The sequence below is a fragment of the Dysidea avara genome, chromosome 1, assembly GCF_963678975.1.
Source record: "Dysidea avara chromosome 1, odDysAvar1.4, whole genome shotgun sequence".
NCBI lineage: Eukaryota > Metazoa > Porifera > Demospongiae > Dictyoceratida > Dysideidae > Dysidea > Dysidea avara.
This window is the reverse complement of record NC_089272.1, coordinates 38,116,109-38,135,377: the sequence shown is the minus strand read 5'-3', so window position 1 is coordinate 38,135,377 and position 19,269 is coordinate 38,116,109. Positions and strand designations below refer to the sequence as shown.

General features: G+C 36.4%; 1 protein-coding gene across 1 annotated transcript in view; it reads left to right on the top strand.

Moving 5' to 3' along the window:
• Positions 1-19,269, top strand: part of LOC136263846 (E3 ubiquitin-protein ligase rnf213-alpha-like) — a 247,317-nt gene that overhangs the window by 131,606 nt on the left and 96,442 nt on the right. The window contains exons 28-35 of the mRNA XM_066058473.1: positions 3,601-3,766; positions 5,634-5,851; positions 5,912-6,208; positions 7,464-8,554; positions 10,909-11,012; positions 16,580-16,654; positions 17,559-17,662; positions 18,324-18,462. Of these exons, the coding sequence (XP_065914545.1) occupies positions 3,601-3,766; positions 5,634-5,851; positions 5,912-6,208; positions 7,464-8,554; positions 10,909-11,012; positions 16,580-16,654; positions 17,559-17,662; positions 18,324-18,462 (2,194 nt within the window). The remainder of the gene's footprint in view (positions 1-3,600; positions 3,767-5,633; positions 5,852-5,911; positions 6,209-7,463; positions 8,555-10,908; positions 11,013-16,579; positions 16,655-17,558; positions 17,663-18,323; positions 18,463-19,269) is intronic.

Sequence of the window (19,269 nt, the reverse complement as noted above, 5' to 3'; positions counted from 1 at the left end):
ACTTATAATTAACACATTTAAAAGTAACTGTAGGTGGCAACAGTGTACTCACTGCATTGGAACAAGCAAGGACAGTGATGATGTGATGATGACTTTTGCTTCCAGTTGATAATCTATAACTTTCTTCATATTATCAAGGCGAGCCTCTTCAACTGTTTGTGATGTGATAATATCCCTGTTTCATCCATGTTATAGATGTAACATGCTTAATGCATCTGACGTACGCATTGTCAGGCTTGGGTGCCTTTTGTTTTAACCTGACCCACCTTCCTTCTCCATAAAATTTAAACTGTTCAATACCAGTCCTTTGCCCTCCTTACTTCTAACAATATCTGGCATCTCTCTCTTTGTTTTACATTGACCCATTTTACATACATCTATCAAAAATGTCACAAGTTTCTGCTCTTCACCTGATGACAAGTAGGGTTTTGGGTCTGTATTTGTGCCATGTTGTTACTTTCCAGACAGCCTGTCTTTCAAACTAGTCACTGACTCAGCATAATCCTTAACTGCTATGTATATTCACTCCCATTCTACCAGACTTTGTGGCTTTCATAGCCTGCACCATTGACTTATTATCTTTGCAACTTTCGGCACTTCACTGAGGCGTAGCAACGTTGGAAGTGGGTCACACCTGTTGACCCACTTGACCCATTGACCCACAAACCAATGTGGATGTGACCCACGTGTGACCCACTTCTGATCTACATGATAGTTTTATATTTTTAATTGTATTGTAAAATGAGAGATATAAATTAAGATATAATTGAAAATCTGTAATTTGCAAATTGATTGTACAAAAATCATTAAAACTGATAAGGTCTTGTCCATGTACAGTTAGATTATCCCTTTTCTAACAGCTTCATAAAAGACAACAGTGGATTCCACAGCATCATCCTTTAGGCGGTTCCTATCATTCCATGCAATACGTCCTGCCCCACTAAAATGCCTCTCAGACTCAGCACTAGATGCTGGTATGACTAACACTTGCCATGCCAAACAACTCAAAATCGGAAAGTTAAAGCTCTGCTGTCCTCACCACAACAAAGGATCGAATACCGACCTCACAGCATCAGGCTGCTGTAAATCTACAACAGTTATAGAGTTGTAACGTCGGAACTCTGCGTCAACATCAGCTTCAAAATCTGATACATGGCCACTACTTTTAGAGGTACCGGAAGCCACTTTTCTAAATTCAGCAAATGGATCATATTTTGCCTTCTTGGTAGATGTTTCATTATCAGAGCATTCTGCTGTGGCTGTCATGTCTTCAAGGTCACTAGTATCTGAATCATCACTGACAAGAATACCATTAAAATACATTGCATTCTCCCGTGCAGCTTGTACTGCCTGCTCAAGTGGATTCCTCCATTCTTTACCATCCTTAACGAATGAAAAAGATTTCAGGAAAGGGTCAAGATAAGGCCCTGCAACATGCAGGGCAGTTATGTCCATCCACATCTTCTCATCCAAAGCCATGACCAAATTCCTTTTGAGGATACATCCCACAGCATTGTTAGTGGTTGGCAGCTCTGACCAGTAATTGTGAAGCAAGTAGTATGCTGGCAGAACAGATTGAAGAGTGACAATGTAAGAATATTCCAAAATATCAAACATTGCCTCAGCCTTTTGCAGTATCTTCAGAACCTCCTCTAATAGTGCTATATCTCTATTAACTAACAAGTCATCTCTCTTTTTATCCCTCAAAAGTGGCCTCAAAGCGTCAAAGCTAGTAAGAATAGAAGAAAACTTGCTAATCAAACTACACCATGGTCGTGTCTTTCCACCACTTTTCAAGGTGGCTATTAAGTTATACTGTATCCCATCTGATTTCTTAACAAACTTTACAAGGCAATCAGCACATTCATTCAATTCAGTGCTCTCCCCACAAGACCTTTCCCATCCTGTATTGATAGAGGTGGACAAATGGTGGCATGTACAATTAATGTGACACTTGGAGTTTGTTGCAGCTACCATGTTTGCACCTTTATCAGTGGTGCATGGCACATTCTCTGCTTCTAGCCCAGCTTCAATTAGAATCCTATCTAAGGCTACCTGGATGTGGTCAGCTGTCTTTGTCCCGGGAAAGAATTTACAGGCATACATAGCATGTTTAATAGCCCATTGTCTTTTATCTGGACTGGATTCCTCTATCCAGAAAAAGATTACATCTAGATATGAGCGCTGTGCGACACTATCTGACCACAGGTCAGTAACAAAGGAACTGCACTTAACTTTGATAGACCAGCTATCAACTCTCTAATGCTACCTTGTATCTGGCCAAACGTCTTTAACAATATCCCTTCGATCTGTTTTACGTCCTGCAATAAGATCTGAGGCAGGAACACGCCCATAACCTGCACCTAAATCTACAAATGCCTGAGCAAAGTCCTTCAGTGATTCTTGCTCAATAAAACAATATGGCAATTGTGCGGCAGCAACAAGAGTGGCAGTCCATTTACGAATCAGCATTTTGGTTTGTTCACCTACCTTCTTCCCAGTACATTTCACGAAGCTATCTAGTGTCTTCATGCCAGGAACCCTTTTTACAACTTTGCTGGCACAGCTGCTATCACTACCACCCGCAACACTACTACCACTACCACTTGCAATACTACTATCACTACAAGAAGATGGGGTACAATTCTTTAAATGGTCCAGCATATTCTTTGTGCCTAGTGATTTTTCTTCCCCATTTGCCATTCTTTTATAAAGAAGACAGGACTTACACACACTACAACAAGCAACATCACGTACTTGCTCATTCTTCACTGGATCCCAAACAAGACAAAACTGGTTCCAAGCATGATTGCCCTTCGACTTCTTGTTAATCTTAAGAACCAACTCTCCCGACACCACACGCTTTGTAACAGTTTGAGGCGATATGGTATCACACGGTTCAGAATGAACACCAGCAGATGGTGGCTCAGACGCAATGTTCAACAGTGCCGCTCCTTCGCTCAAATCCAAGTGTAAATCTGATGCTCGACCAGAAGCCATATTTCAAGTTCACGTGATCTAATTAATTATCCGGTTCACATCCGGATAATTTATTTCGCGAATGAAACCCGCTTGACCCAGAAAAAAAGTGACCCGAATGACCCGGATTTCCCGGGTCATCTGACCCACTTCCATTGCTGGGCTGAGGTGTAGTTTACAGCTTCATTCTTGTCACTGGCTCTTCTACCCCCTCCTAACAGCTTCTGCATTTTTCATCATGACATATGAAATGATTGTTACACATAACATAAATTGTTGATTATTGTCTGTATATGGGTGGTCGACAATACGTATATTTCTAAATTGGTTGGTGGTTGATAATCCATGACTTATGCTAGGTAGGTACATGCACGCACACATGTACACACACACACACACACACACACACACACACACACACACACACACACACACACACACACACACACATGCAAATTTATTTAAAAAACAATTTCAGTACACCAAGACTGTTGGTCTCAAGGAGACCATTATAGACAGGTTCTACTGTATAAATTGCCAAACATAATATGAGTACATGATTACATTTCTGATCTAGTTTTTCCTATAGTGTACATTGTATTTTATTTTTGTTATTTCTAGATGGAGCCAGAATTTAAAGAGCAGAAATTAGCTGATGTTGATGAGAACATGATTCACACATGGATTCACATTAGGGAAACCTATACCCAACCAGCTTTGTGTAAATGCTTGGATGTTTTTACAGCTAATAAAGGCCTTGTAGATTGGTTAAAGGAGGCAACTAATAGTAAGGAAGTTGGTTTATAATACATATGCAGAGCTTATGATCAGGTCTGGAAACCAGACAAAATCCAGTCAAATTCCGATCAAATTACATAGATGTCTGACCATAATGCAATTTGTCTGGACACAGTGTCACAACCAAAGGGAGTGACCACAAATAATATCATTGCCAACCCTCTGGTGTACTGTCAGTGGACATTGTGGCAGTAAAGCAGAGAATTCTTATCATAAGCTCTGCATATGTATTTAGGTGTATGTTGCCGTGCTTTTTAGATTGGGTATGCCCACCACAGCCTGCAGCTGGCTGTTGATGTACATCCACCTGATTTCCTGAAGTGGTTGTAGAAAAAATGATGTTGGTATATTATACATGCTGGCCTTGAGTCTCAGGATAAAATGCTTCTTTTGTGATTAGTTGTATCATAAGCCCAAGTAATTTGTCTGATATGTACACCCAAACCCAAGGGCTGCAAGCTTGCAACTGAGAGCTAGGGGTATGTACGTACCAGGCAATCAACAAGGTGTACTACGCTGTAGAATGTTCATACAGTACTATTAAGGTTCGGGATTCTCCACAATGGAGATATCAACCATAAATCAGCTTCACATTTCCCTCACAACGGCATGCCAGTATTGGTTAAGTAAAATCAACTCCAACAAAATCTTCAGATCAACCCAAAACACTTACAACAAGTTGCTACAGAATTTACTTATCTACTGACTGACTAACAAACTATCTAACAATGACTAATACCATTGGCTTGATTTCTTTGCCATTCAATATCACTTCATCCCAGGATATGCCTATTTACACACTGCAATGGATACAATACATGCATCATGGACTTACCTTTGTCTCCTCTTCTCTATTTCCACTATAGCATAAGTGTCAATCTGTGGTAGCACATGAATGACATTTTTATCACAAATCGGAATGCATTCATAATATTTGTACCACATCCCCTACATACAAGGTTTATGGCAGAAACACTTCTTGTATTGTTTTGTGTATATAACATTGTGTAACAGACAGAACATAGCTGAAAATGAAGTGAAATAGTATTAGTAAGTGACCATCAGGGCACATAATTGATGGCTACTATTATGCTGATAATGTACCTTCTTTCATTTGGCGCAGTATCCGGAGATTCATTAGTCATGATTTATGTTACAAAGCAAGTTACTTCTAATTACCAGATTCCCAGTTTAATCACCTCTTGCTAAGTATAGGCAATCAATCAAACATCTACATATATAATTTATGCGTTTGTTTATTTTAGCTAATAACTAGTTTGTAATGCATGCATTATCAATTTGTTGTAATTTCAACTCATTAATTACGTATTATGTGATCCATTAATTATATTGCTAAGGACTACTGAGGAAGCAAATCTTGAACAAACCAACAATTTACACACAAAGTATACATATGTTCTGTGTTACAATTTGCCTATCATGTTTTCATATAAAAATTCTCCAAAGTAAGACTACTCTTCATTTTTGTATGCATACCAAAGGGACATGCCTTCTTTTAACTCAGAGATGTGCTACTCCTAGTAGCTTAAAAGGCTTGTAGCCATGTTATTTTTGTACTTGTTTAATGCCTGCAGGTATAGGCAACCTCCTTTGTTTCAAAATAGTTTGTTCAAGATAAATGAAGACTAGCCTTGAGGCTTTGTCTGTATAATTTTCATACTAAAAGATTATATAAAGATACTCTGTGTGTTAATTGTGGTTTACTTCTTTTTTTCTTTGTACCTACTCAAATTTAAAATCCCAAATTTTTCCTTCAACTTTTATGTACTCAAACATTGCATCATACTATGCTTTATCGATGTAGTCGCATACAAAGGTGTTACTTTCTTTATCAGGTGTTGGCCAACTTGTTAGTTTTGTAGAAGTATGCAGTAGCACTGCTGGTGAAGTAGAATTCAATATGACTCGACTGTCATACCTGCACAGTGTTGGTACAGGTTTTGGAGCCCTGATCTATGAATTACCAGAAGATGCTGGATTTGAAATACTGGATAAGAAATGCAACACTGTTTGGGGTTATGTAGAGAGTAATGCAAATTTATCAGCTAATTTGGTAAGATATTAATACAGTATGTAGCATATCTATGTATCTATACTGTCCATCATATTTTAGGAAGAATGTAGCAATCATCTTGAGTGGTTCAAAGAGTTAAAGTCAACACAAGGATCTATTGAAGTTGCTGCTATAGCAAGGGTTAATGATGTTAATGAATGGGGAGAATACATCATTTGTTCATCAGAAGAAAAATCTTTGTTAGATATCGGAGATGCTATAAAATTAAGAATTCTTCGTTCTAATGCAGTAAAAACAGAATATTCTCTTGATGATCTCCGTGATTTAGAGAGTAAACTTGTTTTGATTACAGGAAAGGACACTGCTGGCAGAAATGAAACTGACAGGTTTTTAAATGTATGTGAATTAATGATTGTATGTAGAATAAAAGTGATTGTATATTGATTTTTCAAATGTTAAATTGAGTTTCAGTGTTTTTTTTTGTACAGTTACAATTTTTTATTGTCTAATATTTTGTGACTGGGTCTGTATACTGGTCTGTGAAGACAAATTTTTGTTTATCAATGAAATAATACACTGAAAGGTGTTTCAGGTATGAAATAAAGACTCTTTAACCTTAAATTCACATCTTCCGATATATATGTAATATGTACGTAGAGGTGGATCCAGAGTTTGGAAAGAAGGGGGCACATTGCTGAAAAGTTGAAGAGCAAAAAAAAAGAAGAAAAAGGTCACACCAATAATAGCTACCAAATAATATTTGGTAGTAAAGGATAGCTATTATTGCTGTGACCTTTTTTTCATATATATATTATATCATGTATGTATTATTCATAGGTAAGCTACACTGCTTCATGAACACTGTGACTGCTTTATTAGAGTGATTGACTGCTCTATTAGAGTATCTCGATCTTGCATGCAATTTTTTGAAGGGAGATGGGGGGGGAGCACGTGCCCTCCCCTGGATTCGCCACTGATACATAACTGTAATCAAAGCAATAAAAGCAGCATTAAAAAACAATCATAGAAAATAATTTTAAGCAACCAAAGCATTTAATTAGTTGACAATAATAGGAAAAACATAATACTTGCAAATTCTAAAAAAAATATATTTCACATTAAAAACCTGGTGTGATCTGTTTTACCTGTAATAATTCTAGATATTGTACAATGTCAGATTACAGACTGAGGTGGCTTGATAATCCAACAACCTCCTTAATCCAGCAAAATTAAGGTTCCCATTGAACATCAGATTAGGGATGTTTCACTGTACTTGATTCCATGTACTGGACTTATGGACTGGATTCGAATATTTGCTAAGTATATAATAAACTACGTATGTAGAATTTAAATTTGCACATAGGGAGCTAGATGGCCTACCTTTTTCCAGCACTTTTTGTCATAATGATCTTAACTAGGTACATAGTAAAAATCCTGGCTTTCCTATAATTACAGATTTGTATGATCCCTCAAATAACATTTTTAATTTGCATTTGGTGCATTGGATGTCTACACTGCAGTTCTTAAAGTGGAACTCTACAGCACTACATTAGTTGGTTCTTGTTTTATTATAATCATTTTTTGTTTAATGCTAAATGTTGTTTTACACTTACTTAAAAGAGTACTTAGTATGCACTTTGTTTGATTTTAGTATTTACATCTTGGTTGCCGAATTGCAAATGCTCTTCTTACCCTTCGAAATGCTGGACATGCCAAATACATTGTATGGTCATACACATTTTACTGCAAATATGATGTGTATGATGCTCTGGAGAACCAGGCCAAAAAGATGGAGACTGAACTGCAGAATTGGACTAGTGAAATTGCAAACCTGCGTAACCATTTTCATGCTTTAAACTACTTTACCACTCAACAGTTACGTGTTATAAGGCAATCACTTGGTCAGTTGGACTGCAAAACTATTACATGTTTGCCAACAGAAGTGATGTCTATGTTGATGAGCATTTCTTTTAAAATCTGTCAGCAGGATATTGTTGATGCTTTAATAGCCAATAAAAGTGACAATTCTGGCATTTCTGTTGAAGAATGTAATAATTCCAATATAACAAGTAAAAAGGATTCATTTATTCCTTCAGATGAAGATAAGATTGCTCAAATCATTCCAGAAAATGAAGTTAACATAGAAAGTGCCATAGAGAAAAAGCTGTCCGTGCTTATTGACCAGCTCAGTGAAGTACACCGAGAAGTATATGATGAGTTAGAAGGATTTGATAAAAACGTTGCTTATCTGGGTATTAAGTGGTACTGCTCTACTGAAAATAGTCAAGCTTTGAAAGATGATATTGTTGAAAAAGTTAGTGAATGGTGTGTATTGAATGAAACTAAATATAAGGATATGGATCGCAATGATCTACTTAAAGAAATAGAGTTAACGGGCTCTGAAAATGATCAAATGTTGGAAAGCTCACAGTTTGCCAATGATGTTGTGCAGAGTGATAGCAACATGGATACTGCAGAACAGAGTAATGCACAGGACAGCAGTATAATGCATACCAGTATGACACAAAACACTGATTTTGCTAGTGTGAGATTGATCGAAAAAGAGTTGATTGAATATGATATACCATCTGGATTAGCTCGCGAGGCAGCTGAATTGGGTTTTACAGACATTGAAGAAGCACTTGGTTATTGCCTTGATATACAAAACTCTTCAAGTAGCAGTCAACTTGTTCAGTCAGTTGTTACATGTTCGCCATCTACTCTGCGTGGAGATGGTGAAAGGTATTTCTCCCACTGAATTGCATACATAAGAAACTGTATAAAATATTGTACTATGTAAATTATTCGTGTGGATATTTAGTTGCTTACTAACGTGTATTCTTGCATATCTATATGCAAATGTATGCTGTATTAAATATTAAAAATTTCTTCTAGGAATAATTGGTTAACTACAATGTAAAAGTTAAATAACCCTAAGTTCTTGATAATTTCTCCTGCAACTCAGACAACTCAGAGATAGCCTAATATCTGTGTAAAATAACTGCCTTAGCATGTTAAAGTTAAAATTATGACTACTGCATGTAGATATAAAGCTTTGTTACAATAGTATGTTGTTGAAGCTTTCACTCCTAGAAAAAAAATAGTATTACAGGTTTTTGCAATTGAATTCGTCGCCTTTGCAATTGAATTCGTCCCGTTTGCAATTGAATTCGTCAGTATTGCAATTGAATTAGTCGGTATTGCAATTGAATTCGTCCCGTTTGCAATTGAATTCGTCGGTTTTGCAATTGAATTCGTCGCTTTTGCAGTTGAATTAGTCGGTTTTGCAATAGAATTCGTCGAGTTTGCAATACAATTCGTCATAAACAAAACGGCTCCAAGAAACCAACCCGTTCATTAAGAGATGAACTATTTATGCCTTGGAGAGTTACACTTGAGACACTAGAAGGTAATTGAAGCTGGTAGTACGCGAAGTTGATAGCTGTCTGACAAGTTAATTAGCTTGCTCGCGAGTGACCACACCCATCGCGAATGGCGTACTAGAGTTTGGAATGTTGTTGGAGAGGCTGTAGAGGAAGAATTATTGCCTTATAAAGAGTTGTTTACTACTGTTGTACTTGAACGAGTTCTTGTAGCAGCTGCTACATCATGTTTTCATGTTTGCTCCAGCTGCCATTCTTGTTATGGACGAATTTAACTGCAAAAGCGACGAATTCAATTGCAAAAGCGACGAATTCAATTGCAAACGGGACGGATTCAATTGCAAAAGCGACGAATTCAACTGCAAACGGGACGAATTCAATTGCAAACGGGACGAATTCAATTTCAAAAGCGACGAACTCAATTGCAAACGGGACGAATTCAATTGCAAAGTCGCCGAATTCAATTGCAAAAACCTGTAAGATGAATTTGGTACCATTTGAAGCAGAATTCTTCATCGAATAACATATCCACAATCTTATAAAATCCTATTTGGGGAAAATTGGTACGTAAATGTGGTAAAAAATTTTGTTCCAATTAGTCAAAACTAGACAGGTAATTGTCATATTAATACCCAAAGTTTAGAATGAAAATTAATCATGACACACAGTATGTAGTGTCATGCAGCCAAGAAAACTGGCACGCCACACTGTGAGTATATTGACAGGAAAAAATAAACAGCATTCTGACATGTACATAGCTCCATAGCCCCTTCTCCAAGCACACCATTTTTGCATTATACTTAGCTGTAGGGTAGGCCACATAGTAATTTGATTAAATCTGCACCAGCCATTCTCATAAGATATGGGCGTACAAAGTTTCAATTTAATTTCTAGTTTTTGTTGTTTGTTTGTTTGTTTGTTTTTGTTCTTAAGCCATAGAGGGCTATGGGGCATCGATTTATTTTTTGCACACTTCGCAAAAAAGCTATGAAACACAACTGTATAACTCGATTGACTTTAGCACAAATGAAGAGCATAAAGGCAAATTCATGTACCAAGTTTACTATGATTCTGATGAACATCCATGGAGTTATGGGTGTCTATTTTCCTTAAAAACGATCAGGCTTCTGTCACAGCTACAGAATAAAGTGAGTATGGGAATAACTTGAAAATTGGTGTGTACATAGGCTGATCATCATAGCAATGCCTTTTGATTGTTTGAAAATCGATAGAGTCACAAAGTTATAAAGCAAAAACCAAACAAGTATAAAATTTTGGGATTGAGATACTTTAGTGGAGCAGCCACCACAGGGTTAAAAAGGTGCACAAACAACGTCAAAATAAATTACCAGAGTTCAAACCAGGGACCTCCATACCTTACACTCACATCTTTAATTAACCACTGAACTACTGCAATCTAGGATGATCACCTCACTTAATTTCTGCTGTGTAAATGAAACATCTGCTTATAAAAAGTTTACAATTTCATAGATCTACTGTATCAATGGAAGTACTAGATTGTTCTAGAACCTTCTATGTATTTTCTATTAAAAGTTATTGCAATAATATTACCAAATATTGAATGTAATACAATACATTTATAAGTCTGTCTTCAACTTAAGTGGCTATATAATCATTCTTAGTTGACAATGTAATACAGCTATACTAGTAGTAGTGGTATTGATATAATGTGAAATTGATTTACTTACATAGAAAAAATCCATATGTTGAGCAATATGACAGAATGAAGGTGAATGAATATCTTGACCTGGAGAGACTTGCAAACATTTTAGAGAAACTTGCAACAACTTTACAAGGTACATATAACATTGTGTTGATTATCAAGAAAACTACATAGATAATATCAAAACTACATTGTTAATGTGAAAATTCTGCTATACGGTATATATGCATATGTTATACTACAGATAGCACTATAGCACCTTTTCCTTAATATGTGTACCTTTTGGTATATATTTCCAATACCATGATATCTGTAGTTTAATATGCTAAGGGGTCATCCATTATTTTCAGCCTTTATGCAAGAGTACAAAGAGTACGCTAGAGAGGAGGGGGTTAAATCACATGTACGCTTATAAAATGATGAATAATCATTGTGTATATACTGTACATAGTATCAACATTTATACAGTATGCTTTGTGAAGGAGGGAGGGGGTTAGAAAAAAGAGTACTCTTTGTATGCTTGCATAAAGACTGAAAATTATGGATAGTCCCTAATACAAAAAATTAACCTAGACTACACAACATACTAATACCCTAATGCACACTAATAAACTTAATAAAGCAACTTACACTTACTTCGCCACAGTTTGGTACTATAGATATGCTGGTAGCCCTCCTCTCACTAGTCAGAATGGTAGTGACATTTGATTGTGGAATTTAGTAATCTCCGCATATCTCCAGAAATTTTCTGTTAATTTATATAAAAAAGCAGGAGTAACGTTGCTTGCTGTCACCCATCATTGAAGTCTAGAGGTATGTCTATAAAATGGATCCAGTGGTTCATCTACTGGCTGGGATGATTGATCATCCAGCACGGCATGGCTGTGAGCCTGAGCCGGCTTTGGCAGTTGATCGCACTGGTGCCTGCTAAAGGCTATTAGCCTACAAAAAGGCATGATATGAATTTAGTGTAACGTGTCTCAAAACATAGAGTGAGTATATGCATACTTACAAGTGGTGTGCGGTATAGTGAAAAAAATATCGATATTGCAATAATTTGTCGACATTGTTATCATATCGATTTGTATACTGCTTTAGCAGATTTCGATAAGTATTGAAATATCGAAGAGTATTTCAATAAATCAACAGCATCTAGTGTCACGCTAGAAATGAAGGTTGGTTCTGTACAATCTAGTCACTTACAAAGCTTGTCTACCAGTTTTCTAGGCTTATTATTAGTTCTATGCAATAGTTTTAGAGTGTAAATTGTATTTGAAGTATATTTATAAATATCAGCCGCCCACGCAATTACCCCACCCACACAATTAAAAATTATCGAAAATCGAATCGAAATTTCAATATTTACCCTATTATCGTATCAATATTGAAAATCCTGATATCACACACCACTAATACTTACCTACAGTAACCACAGATGAGTATGCAATATATGTATACTCACCTGTGGTTTGAGGGCTATGTATATTCCAAAATATACAACTGGTGGCACGTTTGAAGTTTCACATGATCATAGTATATACGTATATACTCAGTTCATTCCTATCGTACTGTATGATATCAAGAGTGAATAATGAAAGAGAGAGTGTCTAACTCCATTATGGCCCATCAAAAATGAGCTCCTCAAGTCCAAAGGCTTTCATCGACTACCTCCTGCTAAGTCTGTCTATAGCTGTAGTTATTGTATATATACACAACATTTAATACACAAAAGACCTATGTAGCAACCACGCTACAGTATGTCACACACGTGGAGCTGATGCATGTGAACGAGCTGGTGCATGTGAACGCCATACTCTGTTCCTTGAAACCCTCTTCCTTTGCCCACATGTGGCTATGCCTTTGACCGCAAGTGACTGTGCCTTTACCCATACAGAAAAATGCATGGCATCACATGAAAAAATGCCACCTGTGTGTGAACGTTTAAGTGAACTGTGCTGTAGAAAAAAATGTTAAAATGAACTAAAGTAGGGACGTTTTGATGTACAGCTTTAGTATTCAATAGTACCACTTGTTTCGCTAGTTTTAGCAAATAGTTTTGATTCCTACTTCACTTTTTAAAGTAATACTTTTAATAAGTGTTTCCCCTTTTTGCTATAGCTAGGAGCCATCAATGCTAACTAAGTTACCTCATTGTAGCTCTTCGGTGACTGCTTTATTAGGGTATCTCAATCTCTCCTTTCACAACAACAGAACTTGTATTAAATGTTAGGGGCGTGGTCATAATGCTCATTCATTGGTAGGATAAGAAGCATATTGTGTTAAGTGAAGTACGTATCTCAATCTCACTATTTATACAATGAAATTTGTATCTAATGTGAAAGGCATAGTTTAGAACAATGCACATTTGCTTGTAGCAAAGTTGATTGTCGTAATTTAGGCTCTCCACTTCCTTTCTGAGTCCATTTCATGGCAATACGATTTGTTTAAGTAAGCAGTTCAGTATATTAGCTCTGTGGAATCTATTGTGACACGTGGCTGTAAAGACATGCTGATAAGAAAAACTAATGCCTCAGTGTGGTTTCCTCACTTGAAGAAGATGATAACAGACAGGAAGCAGGCAGAGCAAAAATCTTTTCTTTAAAAAAAAAAAACAAAAAAAAAACTTGATATTTGATTTCTCAATATTTGATTTCTGTAGCTGTTTTCTTGTTTTCAGTAGCTGTTTTCTTATTTTCAACACTATAATACTAAACCCAAGACTCATCTGTAAAGGGTGCTTTTAGTCACATTGCATGTTTCTAAGATGTTTTTTAGAGGTGGCTTTTTGTTGGGCCACAGACATTTTTGTACAAATGTGTACATTGTTACAGGTTTTGGCAATTGAATTTGTCACTTTGACAATTAAATTTGTTGCATTGGCACAAGAACTTCATCATTGTAATGGAAACCACGCATAAAATAACACTCAAGCTTTAACGAATGCTAATGACTTGAAAATCGCACACAAAGAACACCAAAATGATCACAGCAGCAGCTATTTATAAGATTACAGTTGCTAATTAAATTACAATATGTTCTAGAAGCTTCTGAAAGTTGCCAGATCAATTACAGCTAACACCTATAATTAAAACATTCAACAAAAACCATAAACCTAAAACTGTGACAACTAATTATATTCATAATCATACTAATGAGTCTGAGTCCTTCGCAATCATTATCAAGACACACGGTAGTGTGTCGTGCGGCCCAAGAAGCCGGCGCGCCACACCCATAAGTATATTGACAGGAAGAAAGAAAACGCAATTTTTGCACCTCCGTAGCTCTGTGCTTCCTTGATGAAACAAGACGATTTTTGCTGTGGACACTCCCTCCAACTTCAGCACTCCACATTCCAAATTTGAGCGCAATCGCTTCACGCATTCCCGAGATATGCGACTTCAAAAATTGGCACAGTTTCTTTGTTTTTTTTTTCTTCTTATTTTTCTTCCTCTTTTTGCACACTTACAAAAACTGCTATAAAACGCGAACGCCATATCCGATTGCCTTGAAATTTGGCACACAGAAGGGGGGTATAAAGGCGCATCTCGGTACCAACTTTGGCTGGAATGCGATAAACAGGCAAAGAGTTATGAGCGATTATTCTCAAACATAACACTAATATGTTGTCACGCTTACAGCGTAAACCGCGTATGGGAAGAAGCTGAAAATCGGTGGGTGAATAGGGTAACTATTAAACCTCAAACCTTTTGTGGTTTGAAAGAAATCGAGTTTAAAACCAGGAAGATACAACGAAAAAACCAACAGTGTGTAACAATTACGCGATTAGCTATTAAAAAACAACTGCTTGCCACGCCTACCAGATAAACCGCTTGGGGTAATACTTTGAAAATCATTGTACAGATGGAGTAATCATCTTAGAAAGGCTCTTCAATGGTGTAGAAGAACCAGACTTAAAGCCACGGAGTTATAACACGAAATCCAACTTGGTGTAGCAAGTGCGAGATCGAGATACTCTAATAGAGCAGTCAACCTAATAGAGCAGTCACCCTGAAGAGAATTCAAGAGATCAGTTAGAAACAAGTAACCTGTATAAAGATTAGCTACAAACAAGTCACCCTGTAGAGAAATCAGCTACAAACAAAACGAACAAATCACCCTGTAGAGAGATCAGCTAGAAGAAGTTACCTTGTAGATAGTTACAAACAAATCTCCCTGTAGTGAGATCAGCTATAGAAGAAATTACCTTGTAGATAGTTCAGCTACAAAGAAACCACCATGTAGAGAGTTCAGCTGCAAAGAAATCACCCTGTAGAAAATTCAGCCACAAACAAATTGCCCTGTAGAAAGATCAGTTAGAAGAAGTTACCTTGTAGAGAGTTCAGCTACAAAGAAACATTCTGTAAAGAGCTCAGCTGCAAACAAATCATCTGTACAGAATTCAGCTACAAACAATTCACCCTGTAGAGAGAGCATCTAGAAGAAGTCACCTTGTAGAGTATTCAGTTACAAAGAAACCACCATGGAGATTTCTGTAATCAATATATGTATTATATATATAATTTGTACATTTACTGATAAAATATTTAAAGTACATCCACTTCATCTTTTCTTCTTCCTGTGGAAAAGAAAAAAAGATAGGTTAAAAAGTCCCAAAGCCGGCTTTGGGGTATACAAATACAAAAAGAAATGAAATCTAATCCAAAACAGCCAAGCTGTTAATAAAGCGTGCAGCCCTCAACCAAGTGGCACAAAAATTCACCTGAATTGTCGTTATTAAAATTTTACCGTTAACCTACCATCACAGCCATTTCTTGGCCGCCACCTTGGATTTCACATCTTTTTTCACCATAGCCTTTTTGAGGGCCGCACACTTTTTTTACAGCTTGGTTGTTTTGGATTAGATTTAATTGTCTTCAAGAAAACAACCACTTATCACGAAGTGAATCATTTTCACCATGGAGAGTTGCGCTTGAGACACTAGAAGGTAATTAAAGCTGGTTGTACACGAAGCTGATAGCTGTCTGGCAAGTTAATTATCTTGTTCGCGAGTGACCACACCCATCGCTAATGCGAAGCACAGTGTTACAAATGTTGCTGAAAAAGTTGTAGTGGAATAATCATCACCTTGTAAAGAGTTGTTTACTACAGTCGTACCTGAATAAGATCTTGTAGCAGCTGCTACGTAGATCTTGTTTTTGTGTTCTCCAGCTGCCAATCTTGTTACGGATGAATTCTAATGCCAAAGTGATGGATTCAATTGCCAAAGTGACGAATTCAATTGCCAAAGCGACAAATTGAATTGCCAAAACCTGTAACATGAGTGTTGCTATTTCTAAGCATTGTCAAGATTCTCTGCTTATTTACACCTCCACACAGAAGCCAATTAAATTTTCCTAGCACTCCTGAATAAAATCATGATGACTCTCCTTTCCAACTTCAGATTGAAAATGCTGTGGTACTAAATAATTTGAACGTGATTGTGTAAAACGTAATGGCACTTAAAAATTGAATCATTTCTAGCAATATACGTACATGTACACATGTGTAGCTGTATGTATTTCTAGGATGTGAAGGATAGTATATATTATGTACATGTGTTCCCAACACATCGTTTGAATTTTGTTATAACTTTCCATAAGTATCTATAACACAATTTGCCTTCTGCTTAATCCTTGAAATTCATTTGGCAGATTAATATAAGAGATGTTACTTATGTATGTGATTATATTTTAACATTAGGACAGCTGGCTATTGCAAGGCAATTTGCTAACTTTTTTCAACCTGGAGAACCTAATTTAGTTCTTGTTCCTTCAGGTAAAAAAACTGTTGTTTGTGTGAGTTTTACAATCTTAAATGTGTACATGTACAGATGTTCCAACAATCCATGTTGATATCTAAACGATGAAATAATTGTACAATATACAGTATAAAATTGTACATGGACTTATGCACTTTTTTTTGGATGACATTTTATCTTTCATCACCAGTAGTCTGGCACACCAGCATTTTATAATTACGTTTGAGTAATGATGGTCTAGGATGTGAACATTTTTCCAAGTGTTTTATTTATTTATGCCTGAACACTGTGCTCACTACAAATACTAGCTTATAAAAATCAGTAACTCTTTTTGTTCAGTCTCGTAGTACTGTTGCAACATTTTGTGTATTTTATATAAAGTTTCATAACATATGTACTTGATACCTTTTGCCAGACTTACACCCTGACTTATACCAGGCCTACCAGACCTACACCTAGAAGTGTTATTTCAGTACACTTTTATCATTTAATGCATCATTACTTTAAAATGTTTTTAAAACAGTGGCCACAGTCAACCTGTAAAATTAGTTGGGTACAGCCTTCAGTTTCAGATCCTACAATCTGCTAGGCCTCATTATAGAACTGATGTGCCATTGGATTAGGTGACCTATGCAATGAAAGTTGTATGAGTCCAAGTGAATACTAATGGACTGTAAAATAGGTACTGGACATGCATATTTGTAGCAACTTTACTGATTTATTGTACCCTGTAAAACAATGAATGTGATAGTGTGGTGGAGAATTTAGAGTGTTTGTCTGTATCACTATTGTTCATTTACGTATGTCATTGCTCTAGGTCTACAATAGTACATAATAATTATTTATATAAATTTTCAATTAAATAAACTCTGTGGAATTAAATATTTATGAAATGCACAGAATACAGTGTATTTTTATTAGGCAAAATGCTGAAAGCATCTCTATCAATCTACTATGATTTGAGCCTACCTTTTCCTAGCATGGAGGAAGTTGTGATATGTACACCAAAAACATCTACTGAAGAGGTAAGTACAGTATTCATTATTATAAGGAGTGTTGTGTACCATAGTAGATAACCTGCATCAAATGCAGTGAAATTTGTCATTTAAGCTACTTGCCTAAAACTATAAGTAGAGAAACTATCATTAGTTAAATCACTTATGACGTATTTACAGACATGAAATAGCTGCAGTGATACAGCATCGTTTTAGTAATGACTGGTCTGGGATTTTTTATGTGTTTAACAGTTTTAGGGTCGAGATTCTGACCCCCTGGATTTACATTACAGACTTTAGCCGTTCTTGTAGAGCTGACAAGAAGTCAAGGTTGTTTAAACTTACAGTAGGTTGAATGCGTGTGTAGGAAATTCCAGATCCCAGTTATTCAAGTGCTTGCCTAGACTGCATGTTATTGAAAGTTTTCAAGTCACCACTACATCTGGGATTTTTTTCTGCACTCATAAGTGTATTAGTTTCAAGTTTCCAACTCCCTGTATTTACCATAGCAATTTGTTGAATGCATTTTGTGTTGATCTGAAGGTGAATTTGGAGTTGATTTCACTTAATCAATAGTGCTATGTCATTGTGAGGGAAAACTGAGTTGGTTATATTTTCTATGGGAAATCCCAATCCTATATGGTACTATCATACTGTATGATGTTGATTGTTTTGTATTTTTTACTTCAAGATTGTGTTGCTGTGGCGAAGAGCAGTCAAAGATCCTGGTCACAAACAAATCTTTTGTCTAATTCATGGTGAAAAATTGTCATATAAAGTTTGTGATGAATCTATTGCAGAGTTAAGTGTGTTGAGCCAAGGGAACAATGGTAAGCATTTATTCATGTTTAAAATCTTTTATGGATCACAGTACTGCACTTATGTGCATTCTCCACTGTTGAAACATGCTAGATTTATGAAAAATATGTATTATGTGGCCTAATTTTAGAAAACCATTAATGTTCACATTCATTTGTTATATTATTTTGATTCGCTGTTATCTATAAGGACAGAGGCATGGACTTCAGCTTCAAATATTGAGTAGTGTGGGAGATGCAGTACTGGGTAGCTGGACAAGTAAATAATTGATTTGTACAGATGCTAACAAGAAAATAATTCGCAAATTACTCAAGGACAACATCCCCAAGGGGAGGATGAATTGTATGAGGAAGTGAAGGATACAAAGTTCAGTGTTATGTGTTACGTTCAAGCTCCATTACTCACAGCACTTCATAGCTAGTTCTATAAATAGAATCCCCTACTTCTGGATGGCACTGTTCAATGCAGCAAACCATAGAACTGTTGACCAAATACATACAGGCAGCAAAGCTAGGCTTGTTGCTGAAGAACCTCACAATATATAAGTGTGACCATCTCAGCAAAAAATGCGCCTTGTTCACACAACTTCATAACTCTTTTGTTTTCTCAGCATTATCTACAGTGTCCAAGGAATGGATCAGCAAAGTTTTAGCCCATTGTGTTGAGTGATTCTGGAAATATAGTGCTAGGTAGTAGGAATAGCAAGGAAATTCTCCATCTTTTCAAACATACTTTCTGTGACAACTTTAAACAGGTTGTAGGACTAGGTGTCCTATAGACCTTCAGCACTTTTACTGTAAATCCTTAATAAATAAATA